At 41.6% G+C, this 20,538-nt stretch overlaps 1 protein-coding gene across 1 annotated transcript in view; it reads left to right on the top strand.

Moving 5' to 3' along the window:
- Positions 1 to 20,538, top strand: part of EFCAB8 (EF-hand calcium binding domain 8) — a 3,728,836-nt gene that overhangs the window by 2,552,324 nt on the left and 1,155,974 nt on the right. Inside the window, exon 25 of the mRNA XM_044089017.1 lies at positions 937 to 1,061. Within this exon, the coding sequence (XP_043944952.1) occupies positions 937 to 1,061 (125 nt within the window). The remainder of the gene's footprint in view (positions 1 to 936; positions 1,062 to 20,538) is intronic.

The following is a 20,538-nucleotide window of genomic DNA, read 5'->3' as shown; positions in this document are numbered from 1 at the left end:
CACTACTATTCAGCTAAAATTTGCTGTAACAGTTCAAGAATTTTTTATGCCACTGTACGAAATATTACGTTAGCAAATGGTTGTGCGTTTTGTGAGACATGCATTTTATCACTATACACTTAATTGACTTCTACTGTCAGTTTATTTAATCTGTGTGTTAAATCAATATATGCAAATCACTGCTGTGCACCTGAATGGTAGTCGATATTGGGAAAGTGTCTGTTGTGTTTTGGTTATGTCAGAATGCAGTGAGGTAAGAGATATAGACCTTTTCCCCATTGTGCAGTCTAGTATGTTTAAAATCATGGTTGGTGTAGGGTTTTAACCCGCCCTCTACCCCCCCCCCCCCCCACACACACACACACACATATACACATGCACACAAAAACACTGTAATGGTTTCTAAATTGATGAGTTTGGTAGAACAGGATAATTTTGGTGCTTCTGTGGTCTGATGTATTGAATCTCTGTCTATGTAGTGCATATTGCAGAATCAATATAGATCAATGCATTTTGCATCACTGGTTACTAATGAATTGCTGTAATATTCCTCTCTAGTATACCTGTACAATTTCTGCTTACAGAAAGCTCTTTAGTTCATGACTACCTAATAATATATCATGTTTGAAATGATGTACAAAGAAACTATTTTATTTAGTTATTTTCTGGGGGGTTTCCTTTTCCTCAGCATCTCTTTTAGAATTTTGACAGTGACATATAGGTATTATAGTACTTATTTGAAAAAAAATAACACTATTTTCTCACTATCTTGAAAATTGTTGTGTTTGGTACATAGAGTCTTAAGAAAAAAATCATTATAATACCATTGCAAGTAATGCCAAGGAAAAACAAGATAAAAAGAAAATGTCTGGTAAATTACAAAGGTGTAGTTGTAGTATATTATTTAAAAAAATATTAAACCATTTGTTTTTGCAGATTAATTTAAACTTGCAAGATAAACTAAAAATAAACAAAATGAAGTGTAAACAACGTGACTTAAACAGTGAATTGGAAATACCAGCACTAGCTATGGAAAAGGTAAAAATAATCAAAAATATCAGGTAAACCAGCAGACAAATGCTGTGGAATACTTTTTAAGTACACTGTATATTAAAGTGTATAAAGAAATTTATGAACCTTAATGTGAAGGATGCATGACGATATTCATTTTATCTTATATTATTTTCAATATACTGTTATCAAGCCTCCCGGATTTTTGCTCTTCACTACTTTAATTTAGGTGTTCAAGATCTCTTTTTCTCTAAAGGGTGTAGTTATGAGGTGATAGAACTGGACCTTTTAGTAGTCAAGATTTTCAGTCATCATTCAGAACTGTAAGAAAGCTGAATTTCATGTCACCAAATTTTAAGTTGACCATACAGACTTTTGTGGTATTTCAACTGACACCGAATATGTACTTTCCCATACCAATCACTCTCACTTTCTAGACAGAAGCCATTTTTTTTCGTTTGGTTACTGTTGATGTTCATCATTTGATAACTGCTGGAATTTGCTTTAGCTATATTGGTTGTATCCTGCATAGGTCATGACAGACAGACAGCTTCCAGAGCTTAAGGGCACCTTCCATGCACCCAAAACCATTGATTTTATTCAGATCTGATTAAGCTGATAAAGGTTTGGGTACAGAGTCCTTCAGAACTTTTCTGATGCTGAAGAGTGCTCCCCTTGTGGCCTTTCAAGGATCAACAGTTGGCTAATGGTTCTCCATTGCTGGGTAGATAAGTTCCCTTCGGGGTAAAAACCTTCAGGATTTTATTTTTATTAAGGAAACTTTACTTTTTATGTGAAGTAACTTATTTAAAGCTAGAAAAAAGTGTTGTATGGACTGTCACATAACCTTTAGTCACTTTTAAGTACGAAGTGTGACTTTTTACCTTTGTGGGGAAAAAATAGTTAAAACTAAGTTTTTATTTATTTTTCCTAACTAAAACTTGTGTTGAATTACTTTTGGTTTAGGATAAGTGTTTAAAGTGCTTTTCACTGTTTTTTTATGGAAAACATCTATGTTTTTAATGCTTACCAGTTTCACTGATTACTATTGTCAGTCTTATCCAGGTTTCAGGCATCATTTTCATCTTTACCATGGAACAACTTACGGTTCTTCTGCTTTTCAGCCTTTGTCTTTAAAGCAGACTACAAGTTTGCCTCAGCTGCAGATGGGTGACTCTGCTGTGGACATTTCTGGTTCATCAGACCATTCAACTTTTCTTTAGCTCAGTCTGGTGTAGTCCCTTCAGCCACTATGGTCTTCTTTGGCTGTTGGAATATCCTTGGTCTTATAACAGGAATTAGAAGTGCTGGTACGTAAGGGGATAGGGCCTCACCATAAGTGTCAGAATCTACTGGATGTTACTGTGATGGCTTTGTAGTCTTATCCCCTCCAGTACCTGTCGCTTTACCATTTTGAGGAGTGGGTGGTGACCCTGTCCAGCAAGATAGAACTAGACTAGAGATTTCCTCATGGAAGGGAGTTCAGGCCACTGGAGGATTTTACATTGCCAGAGGCAGAAGAACCTGTCAAGAAAATACCCTTTTGATGAAGAATCATATGTATGTTTAAGTGTCAGTGACCTTATCACTGCTTCCTTCTGTCCTCATGGGTGACCATTCTCATTGATACCAGCAGGAGGAACACATTCAGCTTAGTTTTCAAAAGTTGAAAGAAAACAGAAAATCTGAAACAAAATCTTGGGAAGGAGTGGTACAGTTTACAGATAAGGATGACTAGTCTTTTGTGGAGACAAGTGAAAGTAGTCCAAAAGCATGTGCCCAATTAATGCACACTGAGAACTGAGCAAGACAGTAGGTAGCTGTTATGATGGGACCATAGTGTGATACCTTTGTCTCCATTCTGTAAGCTTCCCCGTTGAGTAAGGATTTCCCTGCTAACAGAGCACGTTTTCTCACAAAAGGTGGAGTTATTGATCAAGAAGGGAATCTGGTATATGGATGGTAGCAGACAGTTGTAATAGGATCCCCCAAAACTTTTACAGTAAAGACAGTAGTCTTGGCATATTGTCTGCTGCTGTCCTACCCCGCAAAATAAAGACTTGGACATTTTCAGAAGCTGTGTTTACTGCCAAAGGAATAATTTATTTTTGGAATTTTGATTGTTGCAAAAGAAATGTGAATTAAAGTTGATCTCTGTTATCATCTTAATAGAAACCAATGTACTCAGAAAGGGAAGAGTCAATATCATAACACTGTATATCATATGGTGACACATAAACAAGAAAATGAAAACCTCACTACCAAAACTCAACTCATTTGTGTAACAGTGTAAATATTGTATCATAATGTACTCTGGTAATATCAGTAATGACTTACACTGTGAAGTTAGGGACATTTTTAGATGGATTGAAAAGTGTCCTTTTTGAGAGAGGTTTTGTTTGTCACAGCTGATATAATGGAATTTGCATATGGTAGTAAGACGTGAAGAAGGCATAGAATGTATAAAAATTTTGTCAAGTGAAAGTGATTTAACATCAGATAAGGGAGAAGTAGTGTGTTATTTGATGGATTTGATTCTTGAAGTTTTTTTTACTTTTGATTGTAATTACTGTCAATAGATCAGTGAGGTAGCTGTGGGGGTAGTGGTAGCACTAGTGCATGCCAGCATTGCCCTAGGGGTGTGGGAAAATAAGGCATCAGGCAGTTGTTGTAATACTCAGTATTGCCAGATCTGATATTGTCAATCTTCATTTTATCCTTGACATATGGGTTCAGTTCTGATGTTGGAACTGACTTGGCCATTACTACAGCTTGCGCCAGCCAAAAACTATCAAACTCACCTCTATCCACAGTCCCTGTCTGCCAGTTACCTCACAGCTCGTTTGCCGCTTTTCTGAACAGTTGCATTTTGTCAGAGCTCTCGAGTTTCCTTTTTACTTGGGTAATATTTTCTTATTTCTTTGAGGTTTTCTCTGTTTTTCTCTCCATTGTTCCTCTAGCATTTAGCTACCATTTTCCTCTTTCTCTTGTAATGTAAGTGTATTTCTTACTATTATTGTTGATAGTCTCTTTCCATACACATTGTTGTACTTCTTAAAACTATCGTTGTTGATAGTTTCCTTTTCTTTCCTCTCAACACAGAGAGAGAAAAGAAAAAACTTTTTTCTATCCTCCTTAGTTTTCTGCTTTTTCGTCTCCGTGTGTGATTGTGGATATGAGTGTCTGCCTTTCAGCCCATATTTTTCTGATAGCTAGAAAGCAAAGGCCCCTTCGGCTTTAAAAATGCCAGAAGTGCAGCCACAAGATTCCCTCTTCAGATTTACACTTGCTTTGTGTATATTGCTTGGATCCTGTGCATCTGCAGGACTGCAGTATTTGCCACTGGTCTAGTCACAGAGCCCTTGTTGAGAGACTTAATAAGCTTATTTTGAAGGGTTTGATCCCCTCTATCTTTGGTGAGCCATATCTGCAGCAGACAACAGTAAGACAGATATATCTTCCCCTTCATCCTCATCCTCCTTGTAGAAGGGTAAAAAGAGGAGCTTGTCAGTTCCAACTTCTCCATCCGCAGCAAAATCCAAGAAACTTAAATCCTCTATTCTGAAAGGATCCTGGGAACTCAAGGTCTCTGGGTCTAAATCCTTGGTTATGACAACCACTACCTCAACACCACATCGAAGACTATGGTACAGGACATTTTAACTACTTTGATGGGCCCGACTACATTGGCACAGACCTTAGAAACTGAACCAAGGGAGTTTTTACCTAGGACTGTTTACTCCCCATCTGTCGACCCCTTTGTGGGTGAGCTTCCAGAAGTTTTTCTCCAGAGATCAAAATCTCCCTCCAGGTCATTGATCTGTTCCACCAAAAGTCTTGCAGAGCTCAATGTGGAGAGACTCGTGAATAAAATGTGGGCGAGAGGACTTACAGGACCCTCTTCGGCTCCAACTCCTTTGGGTCCAGGAGCCGAGCCTTCCTTCAGCCTGTTAACCTCTCCTCCTCTGATCACCTCTGAGGCTTCAAAGTCTACTCTTTCGAGTCTTTCAACATTGACTGTACCAGCTCCTGAGATCTCCTTTTTTTCGGAACTGGTAATTCCCCTGAGATCTTCAATGATTTCAGAATCAGAGACCTCCCAGAGCCAATGCTGCCCTGTCATTTCCGTGGGACAGGAGTTGACCCCAATTTATTTCAGAGTGCTTCCTGCTCCTTGGAACTTCAACTTGAGTCAGTTCAGTGTTGGCTTCTGTCTCAGGGGGTGGTTTCCTTGGAGTGGGAAGTGACCTAGTTTCCAAGGCAGTCTATTTCAGTTCTGGACTCCTTTCCTTCTTTGGGGGGGGGTGCAGCCTTTGAGGCTATAGTGAGGGCCCTGTCCCTTACAGTGACTCAGTCCGCATCTTCCTCCTCAGAACAGATACTGCCTTCTGGCTCTGTTATTCAACCTGTCTCTCCACTGGGGCAGCGAGTGCCAAAGTCTCAGGTTTCTCAGACACAGGTCCCCCTGAGGAGGTCCCTCAGAAAAAGAACTGCAAAAGGAAGCACTTAGATTCCCCTCAGGAATTGTTCATTGAAGATACTGATTTTGATGAGGGAGAAGGGACCCCAAGGTCACCACCTGAAAATGTCTCCTTCTAAGATATCCTAGAAATTTTAAAACAAAGGGGTCACTGGAAGTCTCAAAACCCTTCTTCGGAGGAATCAGTTTACCTACAGGCTTTCGGTACTCACCCGTCTACCTCTTGGGTAACTCTGCCCACTGGCAAACTCATCCAGTTGATTTTGCAGTGGGCGTGGAAGGCTCCAGACACCACTGAACCCATCCCTAAGAGACCAGATAAGATTTTATCTGCCACTGAAGATAAGCAATTCTGGGCCAAAGGTTTAGCAGTGGATGCCATGGTCATAGTGGCCACCACGAAAAAGGAACTCGCTGAGGAGAGTTCATCTATCTATCCAACCAAAAGTGAGTCTCGAGCTATGGACAGATTTGAGAAGCGGGTTTATGCTTATTGACCTTTGTCCTAAGGTCTTTGAATTTTCTGGCACACTTTACAAGACTTCAAAGGAACTGATCAAGGAGTTGTCAGATACCCTGGCAGGAGCTGTTGCTGAGGGGCTCCAAGAGAAAGTTGCCTCCCAGCTAGCCACCCTGGAGTCTGCTTCTAATTCATCCATGAGGCTCATTGCACATACAGCCAAGGGGACATCCAGAGCAGCGGGTTCAGGCATAGCCATAAGGAGACATGCCTAGATGTGTCTGTGTGACTCTGCAGAAACATTTAAGTCTTCATTCTTCAATGCACCCTTTGACAGATCATCTTTGTTTGGCCCAAAAGTAAGAGAGACTTTATCCAGGTGTGAGAAGGATGGTAAGAACCTTTCTGCTGTGGGCGGTCATTTTTCCACCACCCCCCCACCCAAAGATCCTTTTCTAGGAACCAGAAGAATGGTGGAAAGGTGTGGTTTAAAAAATCCCATGGGTCTTTCCAAGACACATGTGGAGGCAGTTACCCCAGGGGCAGAGGTAGAACCAAAATGGAAGAAGATGCTCACACAGCAGAGGTGGTCTGCAGAACCAGGGCTTCAGGGATTCCTTTCCGAGTAAGCCCTTTCAACATTCATGAATGGAGGCCCGATTGTCTTCCCCTAGAGGTAGATGGGGATGCTTATCCTTGCACCTACATGCCTGGCTAAACATAACAACAGATTTTTTGGGTGGAATGGATGATATCCAGAGGTTATACCATACCCTTTTCCCATCCTCCCATTGTATGCAAAAAATCCTCGATGTCCCACCCAATCAGAGGAATCCAGCAGTTCGAGAAATTCAATAACTGCTAAACAAAAGAGTCGTCCAAGAAGTCCCAGCAGACCAGAGGGGATCCAGAACTTACGTAAGATTCTTTTTAGTGCCAAAAAAGACAGGGGACTGGAGACTGATTTTGGATCTCAGTGTGTTGAACAAATCAGTTCGACAAACAAAGTTCCAGATGGTCATGGTACAGTCCATTCTGCCCTTTTTGAAGAAAGATGACTGGATGTGCTCCATAAATCTTCAGGATGCGTATTACCATATAAAAATTGACAAGCACTCCAGGAAGTTCCTCCACTTCCAGCTGAGAGCCATTCATTACCAGTTCAGAGTGCTGCCCTTTGGTCTCACCACAGCCCACAGGGTGTTCATCAAATGCATGGCAGTAGTAGTAGTTCACTTGAGACTGCAAGGATTCCAAGGGTTTCCATACTTGGACGACTGGCACATAACTGCTGTGACCAGACATCGTTTGATAGAAGCAAAGGATTACACTCTCAATATCTGTGCCCACCTAGGAATTACTGTAAATCACCAGAAATCCCAATTGACTCCAACTCAGAATCTAGAGTTTATAGGGGCAGTTCTGAATATGACAACAACCATAGCATCCCTTCCTCCAGAGAGACTCCAAAGAATTATTACACAGGTTCAGAAGGTAAGCCACAGAAAGAAGGTTCTCCTCAACTAATTTTTCAATCTCTAGGGCCGATGGCAGCATAAATAACTCTAGTCCCTCTAGCCAGGTTTCACATGAGAATACTACAGTGGCTGCTAGCATCTCAGTGGTCTATGCTTCATCAACCCATGTCGGATCAGATTCTGATCAATTATTACAAGAAGGATCTACTTTGGAGGACTTATTCTGAACAAATTTTCCTTGGCCGCCCCTTTGTCCTTCCAGACCCCATGGCCATACTAACTACAGAAGCCTCCCAGATGAGGTGTGGGGGGGGGGCATTTTCTGGACAAGACTGTCCAAGGCACTTGGTCCACTTTAGAGGCCAACTTGCATATCAGTGTCCTGGAGCTAAGAGAGGTGCTTCTAGCATTGCAGACCTTTCAAACAGCTCTTTTCGGGGACAATTGCAATTCAAACAGACAACATGTTAGTAGTTTGGTGCATCAACAAGCAGGGAGGAACCAAGTCTTACCCCTTTTGTCGAGAAGCACTCAGAGTGTGGCAGTGGGCGATCTCTTCCAACCGCTTTCTGATAGCAACACATATTCCGGGGAGTTCCAATGTGATTGCAAATAAACTGAGTAGATGTATCCTTCAGCCTCACAAGTGGTCTGTCAGTCTAAAAGTGGCAAAAAGGATCTTCCATCAGTGGGGACAACCTTGCTGTGACATGTTCACCTCTTCCCTAAACAAGTGCAGCAATTACTTCGCCCTGATTCCCCCTCCGGGGAAGTCACCAAGAGACTCTGTCCTCCACAGTTGGCATCCCGGTCTCCTGTATGCCTTTCCCCTTATACCTCTAATCCCAAAATTCCTACAGAAAGCACTCAGGTTGAAGAGTAAAGTATTCCTTATTGCCTCCTTTTGGCCTCGACATATTTGGTTCCCCTTTCTTTGGCCTTATCTGATTCAACAGCTTTGGATTCTGGATCCGATTCTGGACCTTCTGTCCCATCCAGACAGATTTGTTCACCCTGACATTTTGAACCTCAAGCTGACAGCATGGTTCCTCCAATTCCATTAGTTGTCAGGCACCTAAATCTTTCCTCCCTGGTACGTAACATCCTCCTACCTTCTCATAAACTTTCCACCCATAAACTATATTCTAGTAAGTGGAAGAAATTTACCATTTGGGCTCATGAAAAACACATTGACCCCTTCTCTTCTTCTACAGAAAATATTTTAGACTTCTTCGCCTCTCTTTTTAATGCGAGAGCTTCCCCTTCTACCATCAAAATATAACTAGCAGCAATTTCCAATTTCCACGATGGTTTGGAAGAACATTGATTATCTTCTCATAGACTTTGTAAGTCTTTTTTAAAAGGGACACTTTTGTTGAAACCTCCTTTCAAAGACCCCACACCACCTTGGGATCTGAACCTAGTGTTGCAAACCATTGTGCAATTCTCCCTTTGAACCCTTGGCAGAGTGTGATCTGAAGTTTTTGTCATGGAAAACATTGTATGTGAAGTTGTTCTATCTCGCCGTTCATTCTTACAGATGGGATCAGCTCTGAGTCAGCCTACTACAAAGCTCGAGGTCTTCAAATAGCTTGAGGCCAAGTCCCTATCCCATGATGCACCTAGAGTTACCTCAGATCTAGTTTGCTGCTGCAACAGATCGGAGGTTCTCACTAGCTCGGGACAGTAAAACCTTACTTTTACAAATATTTTTTTTATTATATTGATAACTTTTATTAGTAGTAGTTTTAGATACTTTGATAAGCTCTTATAGCTTATTTGTGTATTTCCCTTTCCCTTGGTGTTCTTTCTTAAATTTCTAGTTGGCCTCTTTTTTTCTAGGCCTAGTTTAAAGTATGTTTATCAGTGACTTTTCTGTCACTATCTTGTTCATAGATTGAGTGTGCTTAGTTAGTGACCTTTTGTCACAGTTTAGAATAATTAGATAAGGCTTAGTTAAGTGTGTGAAATAGCAGCTATCTTTATTACTATAGTTAGTGTGCTTAGTATTTAATATTGTGCGCCTTTAGACAGTGATTTCTGTCACAAATTAATACTTTATTTGTGTTTAGATAAATACTTGTGTGTGTTTCACTTTAGCCTGTATTTTTCTAAGGGCTTTTTGACTGTTTAAATTTTCAGTGTTCATTTTGTTAGTAATCTTTTTTGATACAGTGTTTGGTACAATATGGCTAACCAAGACAAACATCCTAAGTCAGGATTTAAAAAGTGCCCCAAATGTGGCCAAAAAATGTCTGCCACTGACAGTCATGTCAACTGTGTGTATTGTTTAGGATTACAAGATAGCTGTTCCATATGTCATTCTTTCTCTTCCAGGGTTCTCCAGGAGAGAAAGGAAGTTGATTGATAGAGGTTTGCTGAAACCCTTTTTCCAGGAAGCTTTCAGCAACCAAGATGGATCCAGCAAGTCCTCAAAGTCTTCTAATACTTCTGAGAGTAAAAAATCCAAGAAGTCTTTGACGTCGGCTCCACAGACATCAGAGCCGACCATCTTATCTTTTCGAAGCCGATCCCCAGTCCTGGATCCAAAATACCTAAGTCTCCTTTGTTACAGTTGGTACCACCTTCGAACCATTCATCTTGGTTTTCTATTAGCCTTTCTGATTTGGATGTGGATTGTGTGGTGCAGAAGCTTTTACAGGCACCGGCCTTTGCAAAATTTTTATCGGCTCTGACCCAAGCAGCTTCGGAGCCAAAGACCCTTATGCCAGCTATAACTTTTCCTCCTCCGAGCCATACTAGTCCTTCAGAGCCGGAGGAGGTGGACTTGTTGATTGTGGGGCCTTTGGAGCTGACATCTGCTCCAGTGTCTTCAGCTCCGTTTACTCTGATGTCCTCGGTGCCGATTGAGGACTCTAGGAGCTGACATTCTCTGGTCGGGTCCGGGGAGGATAGTTGGACTGACTTGACGCTTTCGACTCTGCCTCTCCGGGCTTCGGCTTGGATGAGCTCAGCTCCTACCTCTGGCTCGGAGCCCACTGTCCCAGTGCCGGGGGTATTGACAGTTTCCTTGGATCTGTCGGTCCCTTCACATTGGAGCAGGGGTGCCTTCGAAGCCATGAGGAGAGTTATGTCTCCTAAGACATCTTCAACCTCAGGTCCGGCTTCTTCCTCCCCTAAAGCACCCGTGTCTGCTTCTGCTTCTGCTTCACAGATCCTGGCCAAGCGTAGAGACCCAGAGCCTCAGGAAGCCCCATTGGGTGGCCCATGCTCTTCCGAGACCTCACCAGAATCTCCCACTGATGAGGTTTCCAGGAAGAGAGTTTGTAAGAGGAAACATCTAGACTCCCCACAAGAGTCCCTGACACCTGATACTGACTTGGATGAATCAGAAGGTTCCCCGCTTGCTGAGATACTAGAAATCCTTAGGCAGAGGGGTGACTGACAGTCCACAAACCCTACTGAAGACGAGTCGGTTCTCCTGAAGGCTTTTGGGTCTCAGCCCTCCACCTCTTGGGTGTCTCTGCCCTTCGATGACCTTATGCAGCTGGTCTCACGAAGGGCGTGGGAGTCTCCGGACACCATGGAGCCTGTCCCTAGGAGGCCTAATAAATTTCTCTGCTCCCCAAGACAAATCCTTTCTTTCCAAGGGTGTGCCATTTCATGCCATTGTGGTGGCGGCAGCCACCAAAAAGGAAATTTCAGAAACTTCCTCTTCTATCCATCCTCCTAACAGAGATTTCAGGATTATGGATAGATATGGGAAGCTCACTTATAGTTCAGCGCCTTTTGCACTCTGTTCGCTCAACTACCTAACTCATTTTACTAGACAGCAAAGAGATCTCCTTAAAGAGCTGGGAGATACTCTTCAGAGTACAGTAGCTGCAGGAGCTTGAGACAAAGTTGCCTCCCAGCTTGCTACCCTCAACTCCATTGTTAACTCATCCATGCGCCTCATTTTTTATGCGGCTGATGAAACAAGCAGGGCAGCGGGTATAGAAATTGCTCTTAGAAGACACTCCTGGATGCGCTTGTGTTCCTTCGCGGAGCCTTTCTAGTAATCCTTTGTGAATACCCCTTTTGATGGCTCGTCCCTTTTCGGGCCCAAAGTTAAGGAAACTTTGACCAGGTGTGAGCAGGAAGGAAAGACTCTGTCTGCCGTCAGAGTCCATTTTTCCACCCCTTCCAGACCCTACCCCAAGGGTCAAAGGGAAGGGAAAATGTGGTTCCGAAAAACCCAAGGAGCCTTTCAGGACACACGTGGTGAACCTCCCTCCAGGGGCAGAGGAGGGGGCAATAATGGAAGATTGTGCCCTAATGGCAGAGGGGGTCCGCAAAACCAAGGTGACAGAGATCACTTCTTTGGGAAGCCGTACCAGCGCTTTTGAAAGGAGGCCCGACTATCCTACTTTGGAGGCAGTCAGGGGTCCCTTATATTTGTATCCAGATGCCTGGCTCAAAATAACAGACAACTGGGTACAAAGTATCATTTCCAGAGTATACTTCATTCCTTTCACCACACCCCCTCCACCGACAAGGAAAATCCCGGACGTTCCACTCAGTTACAGGGAACAGGCAACAGTAGAGGTCCAAACGTTGCTAAGAAAAAGAGTCATCCAACCAGTCCCAGCAGACCAGACAGGATCCGGAACTTACTCAAGATTCTTTTTAGTTTCAAAAAAGACAGGGGACTGGAGACCTATATTTGGACTTCAGCAGGCTAAACAAATCTGTCATAAAAGAGAAGTTTCGGATGGTCATGCTTCAGTCGATACTTCCCTTTTTAGGGAAGGACAATTGGATGTGCGCAATAGATCTCCAGGATGCGTACTACCACATAAAAATGGTCAGACCATCCAGGGATCATCTGCGCTTCCAGCTGGGAGCCAGTCATTACCAGTTTCGAGCCCTGCCCTTTGGTCTCACTACAGCCCTCAGAGTGTTCACCAAATGTGTGGCAGTGGTCACAGCTCACCTGAGACATTTAGGATTCCAGGTGTTTCTGTACCTAGACGATTGGCTCCTCATCGCCACCACCAGGCATCAACTCATTCAAGCCAGGGAGTCCACTCTGTCACTCTGCAACCAGCGGGGCATTACAATAAATTCAGAAAAATCTGCCTTGTCGCCATCACAACATACCGTTTTTATCGGAGCAGAACTTGACACCACCACCACCACCACCACCACGCTAAGACTTCCAGTAGAAAGAGTCTTACTACTCCATCAGCAGGTTCGCAATCTGATATCCAAAAACAAGGCTCCAGCATCAGAAGTTCTAAAGTTGTTAGGTATAATGGTAGCTGCAATTCTGGCCATACCACTGGGTTGCATGCACATGCGGATACTGCAATAGCTGTTGTTCACTCAATGGTCTTACCAAGAGCTTCCCATGTCTCACCTGATAATGATCACAAACTCTTGCAAAAAGGATCTTCAGTGTGGTGGTTGACTTTACTTCATGTCACGATAGGTCGTCCCTTTGTTTTGCCCCCACCAGCTGCCACAGTGACCACGGACACTCCCCTGATAGGGTGGGAGGGCATTTTCAGGGAAGGACAGCCCAAGGCACATGGACCGATCAAGAGACACATCTGCATATCAATGTCCTAGAGATGAGAGCAGTACTTTTGGTGTTGCAGTATTTTCAGGACTCTCTTCCTCTGGGTACGATTACGATTCAGACAGACAACATGTCAGTGGTCTGGTACTTGAACAAACAAGGAGGAACCAGGTCATATCCCCTTTGTCGCAAGGCCCTAAGAGTATGGCAGTGGGCTATATCCACCCAGCGCTTTCTGTTAGCAATGCACATCCCGGGGAAATCCAACTTGATAGCAGACAAGCTGAGCAGAGCAATTTTGTTGCCCCATGAGTGGTCCCTCAAGAAAGAAATAGCGGACAGGATATTCCGCAGGTGGGGCCAACCTTGCTGCAACCTTTTTGCCAGTCACATGAACCCAAAATGCAGAAGCTACTTTGCCCTGATTCCCTATCCGGGAGAAGCCCCAAGGGACGCACTCATTCACGATTGGCCTCCAGGTCTCCTCTATGCATTTCCACCAATCCCGTTGATACCCAAGGTTCTACAGAAAGCAAAAACCCTGGGAAGGACCATCATTCTAATAGCCCCTCATTGGCCTCGTCAGATTTGGTTCCCCTTCCTTCGACTTCATCTTTTGGAAAACCCTTGGATTCTGGAACCAGTTCCGGACCTTCTGATGCACTCCTCGGAGGAACTTCATCCCTCTCTGCAGTCCCTGAAGCTGACAGCTTGGCTGTTCCAATTCCCATCATAGCTAGGTTCCACAACCTTTCCAATGAGATGAATCAAATTTTCTTATCCTGTCATAAATCTTCTAAGAGGAAGCTATACCTTAGCAAATGGAAAAAATTTTCTATATGGGCCTCTTAAAACAATCTTGATCCTTACCAAGTCCCCCATGGCCTCTAGTTTAGAGTTCTTGACTATGATTTTCAACAAAGGAGCTGCAGAAGCAACAGTTTGTGTTCAACTTGCTGCCATTTTTAATTTTCATTTTGGATTCGAAGGTATGAATATTGTGTCGCACAAATTATCCAAAGCCTTTCTCAAAGGGACTTTTCTTCTCAGACCACCTGAGAAATCTCCTTATTCCCCATGGAATCTAAATTTTATGCTTTCCCGCATTATTCTTCCTCCATTTGAACCAGCTTTCTCATGTGACCTCAAATTTTTGTCATGGAAGACTATCTTTTTAGTAGCTATTACTTCTGCCCACAGAGTGTCAGAGCTTCAAGCCTTGTCCATTAAGCCTCCTTATTTTATTTTCCATGCTGCCAGAGTCTCACTTCGAACAAACCCCTCCTTTTTGCCTAAGGGTTGCACTGAAACTAATCTTAATCAAATTATTGATTTTCCAGTTTTCTTCCCCAATCACTCCAACAATCTAGAATACATGTTCCACAAACTTGATGTTCACAGACAGCTCAGATTTTACTTGGATAGAACAAAACATTTTAGGAAATCTGAACAGCTTTTTGTTTCTTTTTCAGACTCCAGGAAAGGTATGCCAGTGGTTAAAACAACTCTGTCTAAATGGTTATCTGATTGTATCACATTTTCTTATTCAGCTGCCAATATGCCCTTACAATACAAAATTAAGGCTCACTCAACCAGTGCAGTTTCTACATCCTCTGCCTTTTCTGCCAGACTTCCTATTGATAACATTTGTGCAGCAGCCACTTGGTCAAGACCTCATACCTTTATCACTCATTACAAAGTTGACAGGGCCTCCAGGGACAGGGCCTCTTTTGGGTGTACTGTCCTACCCATCTGTAAGAATGAACGGCGAGATAGAACAACTTCACATAAAGAAGTTAAGTACTTACCATAACATTCCATGTGAGTTGTTCATCTCGTCTTTATTCTTACTTCCCTCCCTCCTACCCCCTCCTGGGCTTGTAGAAGACTAAGATGCTGGATCCTTCCTGGTTGCTCAACCTGTGTATACTTTCTCTTATGGAGTGATAGAATGACATATGGTATTATTATACGCAGCAAACAAGATCTGAGGTAACTCTAGGTGCATCATGGGATAGGGACTTCCTCAAGCTATTTGAAGATCTCGAGCTTTGTAGTAGGCTGACTCAGATCCGAGGCATCGGCTCCAAACCCATCTGTAAGAATGAATGCGAGAAGAACAACTCATATGGAACGTTATGGTAAGTACATAACTTCTTTTTTGGTGGCTATAACCTCTGTTGAAGATGGAGTTTCTGTACAAATAAACCCCTCCTTCCTATCCAAGGTAGTCTCAGAGTCTAACATCAGTCAAGCTATTAATTTCCGGTATTCTTTCCAAACTTTTCTAACAAAGGTGAATATTCCTTGCATTTACTAGATGTTCACATGTAATTGCACTTCTATCTTCACAGGACAAAAGACATGAAAATATCTGATCAATTATTTGTTTGCTTTTCCAGTGCAAGGTTTGATAAGCCAGTCAGCAAGGTGACTTTAGCCAGTTGGCTAAAGGATTGTATTTCATTTATCTATGATAAAAACAAAATTGCTTTGCCTAGGCTAGTGAAAGCTCATTCTACAAGATCAGTAGTTGTTTAATCTAGAGCTTCAATGGATGATATATGTGCAGCAGCTACTTGGGCTTCTCCTCATACCTTTATTACTCATTACTAATTGGACTTGGTCTCTAGGAGAAGAGCATCCTTTGGTTCAGTGGTGCTCAGGAATATCCTTCTGTGAGTCCTCCCAAGATCTAAGGTAGCTAGGGACTCTGTCCCGTATGTCAAGGATAAAATGAAGATCGACAACATCAGATAAAGAAGTGCTGTACTTACCATAACAGTCCATATCTGTTGTCCATCTTCATTTATCCTTGACTCCCCAACCTCCATCTCCTGGCCTTTGAAGATTTTTTGGTGGAACGGATTATATACCTTCAAATTATTGTGATCTTTAAAGCACAGCAGATATGGTTTCCCTTTGGGCTTCCTTATCTATTATCTACACATTCTCTGCAAACTCGATCTGAGGTGATTGGGAGAGAGAGATTGTGGGGAGAGGTGAATCTTGAGAGTTTTTGGCTGGCGCAAGTTTTAGTAATGGCTGAGTAGGTTCCGATACTGGAACCAAACCCATATGTCAACGATAAATGAAGATGGACAACACAGATGGAGCTTTATGGTATGTACATAACTTCTTTGTTTGGTGCATTGTATTGATGACATTTTTATTCTTTGGACTGACATGGAGAAACACATATGACTTTATGGACTGTTTAAACAAAACCTCAGGAATTGTAAAGTTAAAAGTGAATTGAATTTTATGTGAAATTAATTAAGGAATGTTATATGTTTTAAGTCTGCATTCTAGAAAGCCTTCATTTACTAACAAATATTTACACGCATTAAGTTGATATCCATTGTACATCAAAATAATTTTTTAAACATCAGGCAATTAGGGTATATAAGTTTTAGATAAACATTAGCTTAATATAGACTGACATCATGAAAAGTTTAGATGTTCTTGTCCTCACATGCAGTCCCTTACATGGGTAGTCAAGTATTAGGCTGACGTCGGCCAAACGCGCTTAGGCTGGCCATCAGGGTCAAAGCGCAAAAAAACGCATGACCGGACTCATTTACAAAGCAGCCGCGCATTCCTCAATTCTTCAAGCGCTGGTCGATGCAGGCTGCTTGCAGAAGATTTTGAATTTGGAGTTTCAGGAGAATTTAATTTGGAGTTTTCAGGCCGAATCAATATTTTGGTTTTTCAGCCTCAGTATTTTGGTTCGATGTCAGAAAAAGTGAATAACTGTATTTCTTTGAATACAGAAACGCATAAAGGGAATATCATGGTGTGTACAGGGATTATCATTCATGTGTATTCCTTGTTGTTGGAGTGTAAGCTTTGTGCTAGGTTCAATAAACGCACTGTATAGTAAGGTTCAAGCACTATAGGCGAAGCTTAGATTGTGGGTGCTATTATAATATGCCGATGCAATTATATGGCGGTCGGGCTCTCGGTATAAGCTCGAAGCCCAAGTAAACAAATTAGATTAAACTGAGCAATCCGGGGACGACCACGTTCCGGAGTTCTTTAGAGGAGCTTGTGTCCCCGGGACCCGACAGCAGAACTCTCTGGGGAGGGGGAGATTTTTTTTGGAGGTGAGGTCTCTCTCAGGCAGCAGGTCAGGCTGAAGGGGGCTTCTGCTACTGTACTCCCCTCCTTCCTAGGGTGGTTAGGCCTTCTTTTGGAAAGTGGTTAAAGGGAAGACATGGTAGTTGAATTACTAACAGAGATGTAAACAGAAATGGTTGACAAATGCACACCTATTTTATCAAACTGAGCAGATATATAGGTTAGCAATAACATGAATTTAGTTAAGGATTCTAACTGGATCCCAGCTGTGGTAGTTACAGCACAGATGTAGCTATGATTACAATGTTATTTTCAAAAGCTGGAACATTTTAAGGGACACAGTGAGCTGTTTAAATGTGGCTGGACAGATAGCTTAATTTGTGAATAAGAAACATCATAATCTTTAGCACTTGTTAGATGATGTTGAGTTTAATGAGAAACATGTCTATAGTAGATTAAGTATATTTGCATATGTTTTTGTCAGTACTGTAGACATCTTAATGTGGGATCTTATGTAACAGTTTTTGGTTTTGAAAGTATCACGGACATAAATACTGCATTTGTCTGATTTGTTGCATAGTTTATTTAAGTAGTTGTGCAAGCTGTATTATATTCCGTGTTAGAACTGGAAGAAAATTTCAGCATAGGATGTATGAACATTGTTATGTCATCAACAGAAGACATATTGATAATGCATTATACAGACATAGGAAGGTATTCCTAGAGAAATAACACATTGGGTTAAGTCAAGTAATGTGATAAATGGTGATGTGCATGGGAGGGCAATTCAGAGAAACACACAGCATGACATCTTTATCAGTAACACAGCAAAGTATGCATTGCATGCTAATGACTGCATAATGGCATGCAGACAAGTCACTATTCTAATGAGAGCTGCTGCATATGCAGATGATGAAATCAAAATTGACAGAATTCAGAAACAAAAGAAATGAGTACAGTGAGCCATAGCAATTAGCTTATCTGAACACCACCATTTTGGGGTACAGGTGTCTCGCACTAAAATGTTATCAGTAGCATGTGGTTTAGCTGGTCAGCATGTGTTGTTAGTGGTCACCTTGAAATCTCAAGTCCATGGTGTTGTATGCCACCACCCTGTGCATCACAGAAGAGTCCACCAGTCGCTGACATGCCATCACCTCCAGTACTAGGAGTTAGTCAACTGATACCATGTGGACATTATGATAGCTAGAGAGAGAGCTAGGGGACATGCTATCCTCAGATGGATTCAAGGAGATGCATGGACTACCTGTTTATATATTTATTTACTTTTCTAACCCCTTTATTGAATTACCACTTAAGACATAGGTAAACATGTATTTATATAAAAAAAACAAACTATATTAACATATTCCCAATTGCAGACATTATACATCACACAGATTCTCTTGTATATTTATCATCAATTCAAAATTACATAAATCAATCAAATCCTGCCTTCCCTTAAACCTCACTCCTCTTCCAAAACATTATTCTGCATGTATTGTTCCCACAATTGACATTTTTTTCTATGTAATTTGCTCCTACCCTTATCTAAAGATACCACTTCCTGTTCTTTTTATCTCTGTTACAATATTCAACATTTCCATTACAGTATATTTAGACTTTGATTTCCATTTTCCAGTAGACTTAAACATTGATTTCTATTTTCTAGTAACTGTTTTTTTGGTAGCCTTTCTATGTGTAAGCAATTCAGATCCTGTATTCCAGCTCAAAAAATCATTTCCTTAGTTACACCTGTTTGCTCACCCAATATTTCTGACAAGAGTACTCTGTAGGGAATTTTTAAAGTTCGCCAATTTATTGCACTCCCAAAACATATGTTCCCAACTACCTCTTTCTTCCCCATCACACCTCAAACATTTGCCATCTACCTGAGGAATAATTCTTTGCAGTCTGCTTGGAGTATAAAAATACCTAAGCAAACACTTCCAAGTGAATATCCTAAATCTTCTAGACTTTGATGCATATTTGGGAACCATACATATTTACTTCCACTGTTTCCGTGTAAACTGCTTATGTAGTCTCTCTCTTCCCAATCTTTTGTAGCATCCTCTGATTGATTTCTATAGTTAGCATGCAGTATTTATATGCCTTACTAATTATCCCTTTTTTAACAGCAGCTTTCACTTAGGATTCCCCTATCCCTTTCTCTTTTCTTATACTCAGATATCAATCCCTGATACAGAGGGCAGTCTCTAGCCTGCAGTCCAAATGTCTTCTTGGCTTTTTCCTATTACCTTTCCCTCTCTAGATATTTGCTCTCAATATTTTGATTACTTTCCCAGTTTTCTCCGGTAAATTCCAGCCCTGTCTTGCCTGCTCTTTCTACCCTCAATTGCAGCCATCCCCCTCAGCAAAATCTTCTTTCTCCATTTTCTTGTTTGCTTAGTTCTTAGAATACTTTCTGTTACACTATGAATATAATATTCTGCATTGCTGTTGTTATTCTCCTTCAAGATCTGCATCCAAAATCCCATTCTGTCCTTATTTCTTGAATTTCCTTTGTACTTCATCATCATCCGTTTCCACTTTTAATTATTACTTTCTGCTTGTGTTACGTACACGAGCCTTAACTGTGTAGCTCAAAAATATTCCTTCAAATCAGGTAATCCCAATCCACCTGGATCTATTGGAAGGATCACCTTATCTTACTTGACCCTTGCCTTTTTCCCCTCCCAGATAAAATCCTTCAAGTCTTTAATAATTGTTGTTCACAGCTTCTCCTCTAGTTGATAAAAAACATGACTCATCTGTATATAAAACTAATGGGACTAAAACATTTTCATTGCTTGTATCTTGTTATTTTTATCCATAAACAATAGCTTTTAGTTTCTTAGTTTTTGTATTATCTTTTGATCTGATGTTGTCTCCTTCATTCCTCCTCATGATAGGGTCTTGGATTCAATCCTTGGATCCTGCTCAGCTACATTCCACAGACTTGAATCCAACTCTCAAGCTCCTCCCTCATACCCACAATGCCCTTGATCTACTCATCTACCTCAGATCTCGTTTGCTACTTCAGCGAGTCAGACGCGGATTGCATGCTCTCAAGCGTGGTTAGCTTTTTTGATAATTTTCTCTTCAAAATTGTAAATGTTTCTGCTATTTTTTTCTTCCTCCCTCTTCTTTTTGTAGTAGCCTGTGTGTGTGTGTGTGTGTGTGTGTGTGTGTGTGTGTGTGTGTGTGTGTGTGTGTGTGTGTGTGTGCATTTTCCTTCCTTTTCCTATAACAAAAAAACATAGATTAGATTAGTTAAATTGTTGCTAAATTTACTATTACTTAGTTTACAAATTACAGTCTAAACTTACCTTTGTACTCCTAGAGTTCTGTAGAGCTTTTATATTTCAAACTTACCTGTTATTGACAGTTATTTTTGGCGGTCTCTTCATACATTATGGCTGACAAACCAGTTCCCAGCTTCAAACTCTGCACTTCTTGTGGGCATAAAATCCCCAGTCAGGAAGCCCACAAGGAGTGGGTATAC

Source organism: Protopterus annectens, chromosome 12.part0 (assembly GCF_019279795.1).
Source record: "Protopterus annectens isolate FY-2018-M chromosome 12.part0, PAN1.0, whole genome shotgun sequence".
Classification (NCBI taxonomy): domain Eukaryota; kingdom Metazoa; phylum Chordata; order Ceratodontiformes; family Protopteridae; genus Protopterus; species Protopterus annectens.
Note: the sequence above shows the minus strand (reverse complement) of the source record. Positions and strands in the feature narration are given on the sequence as shown.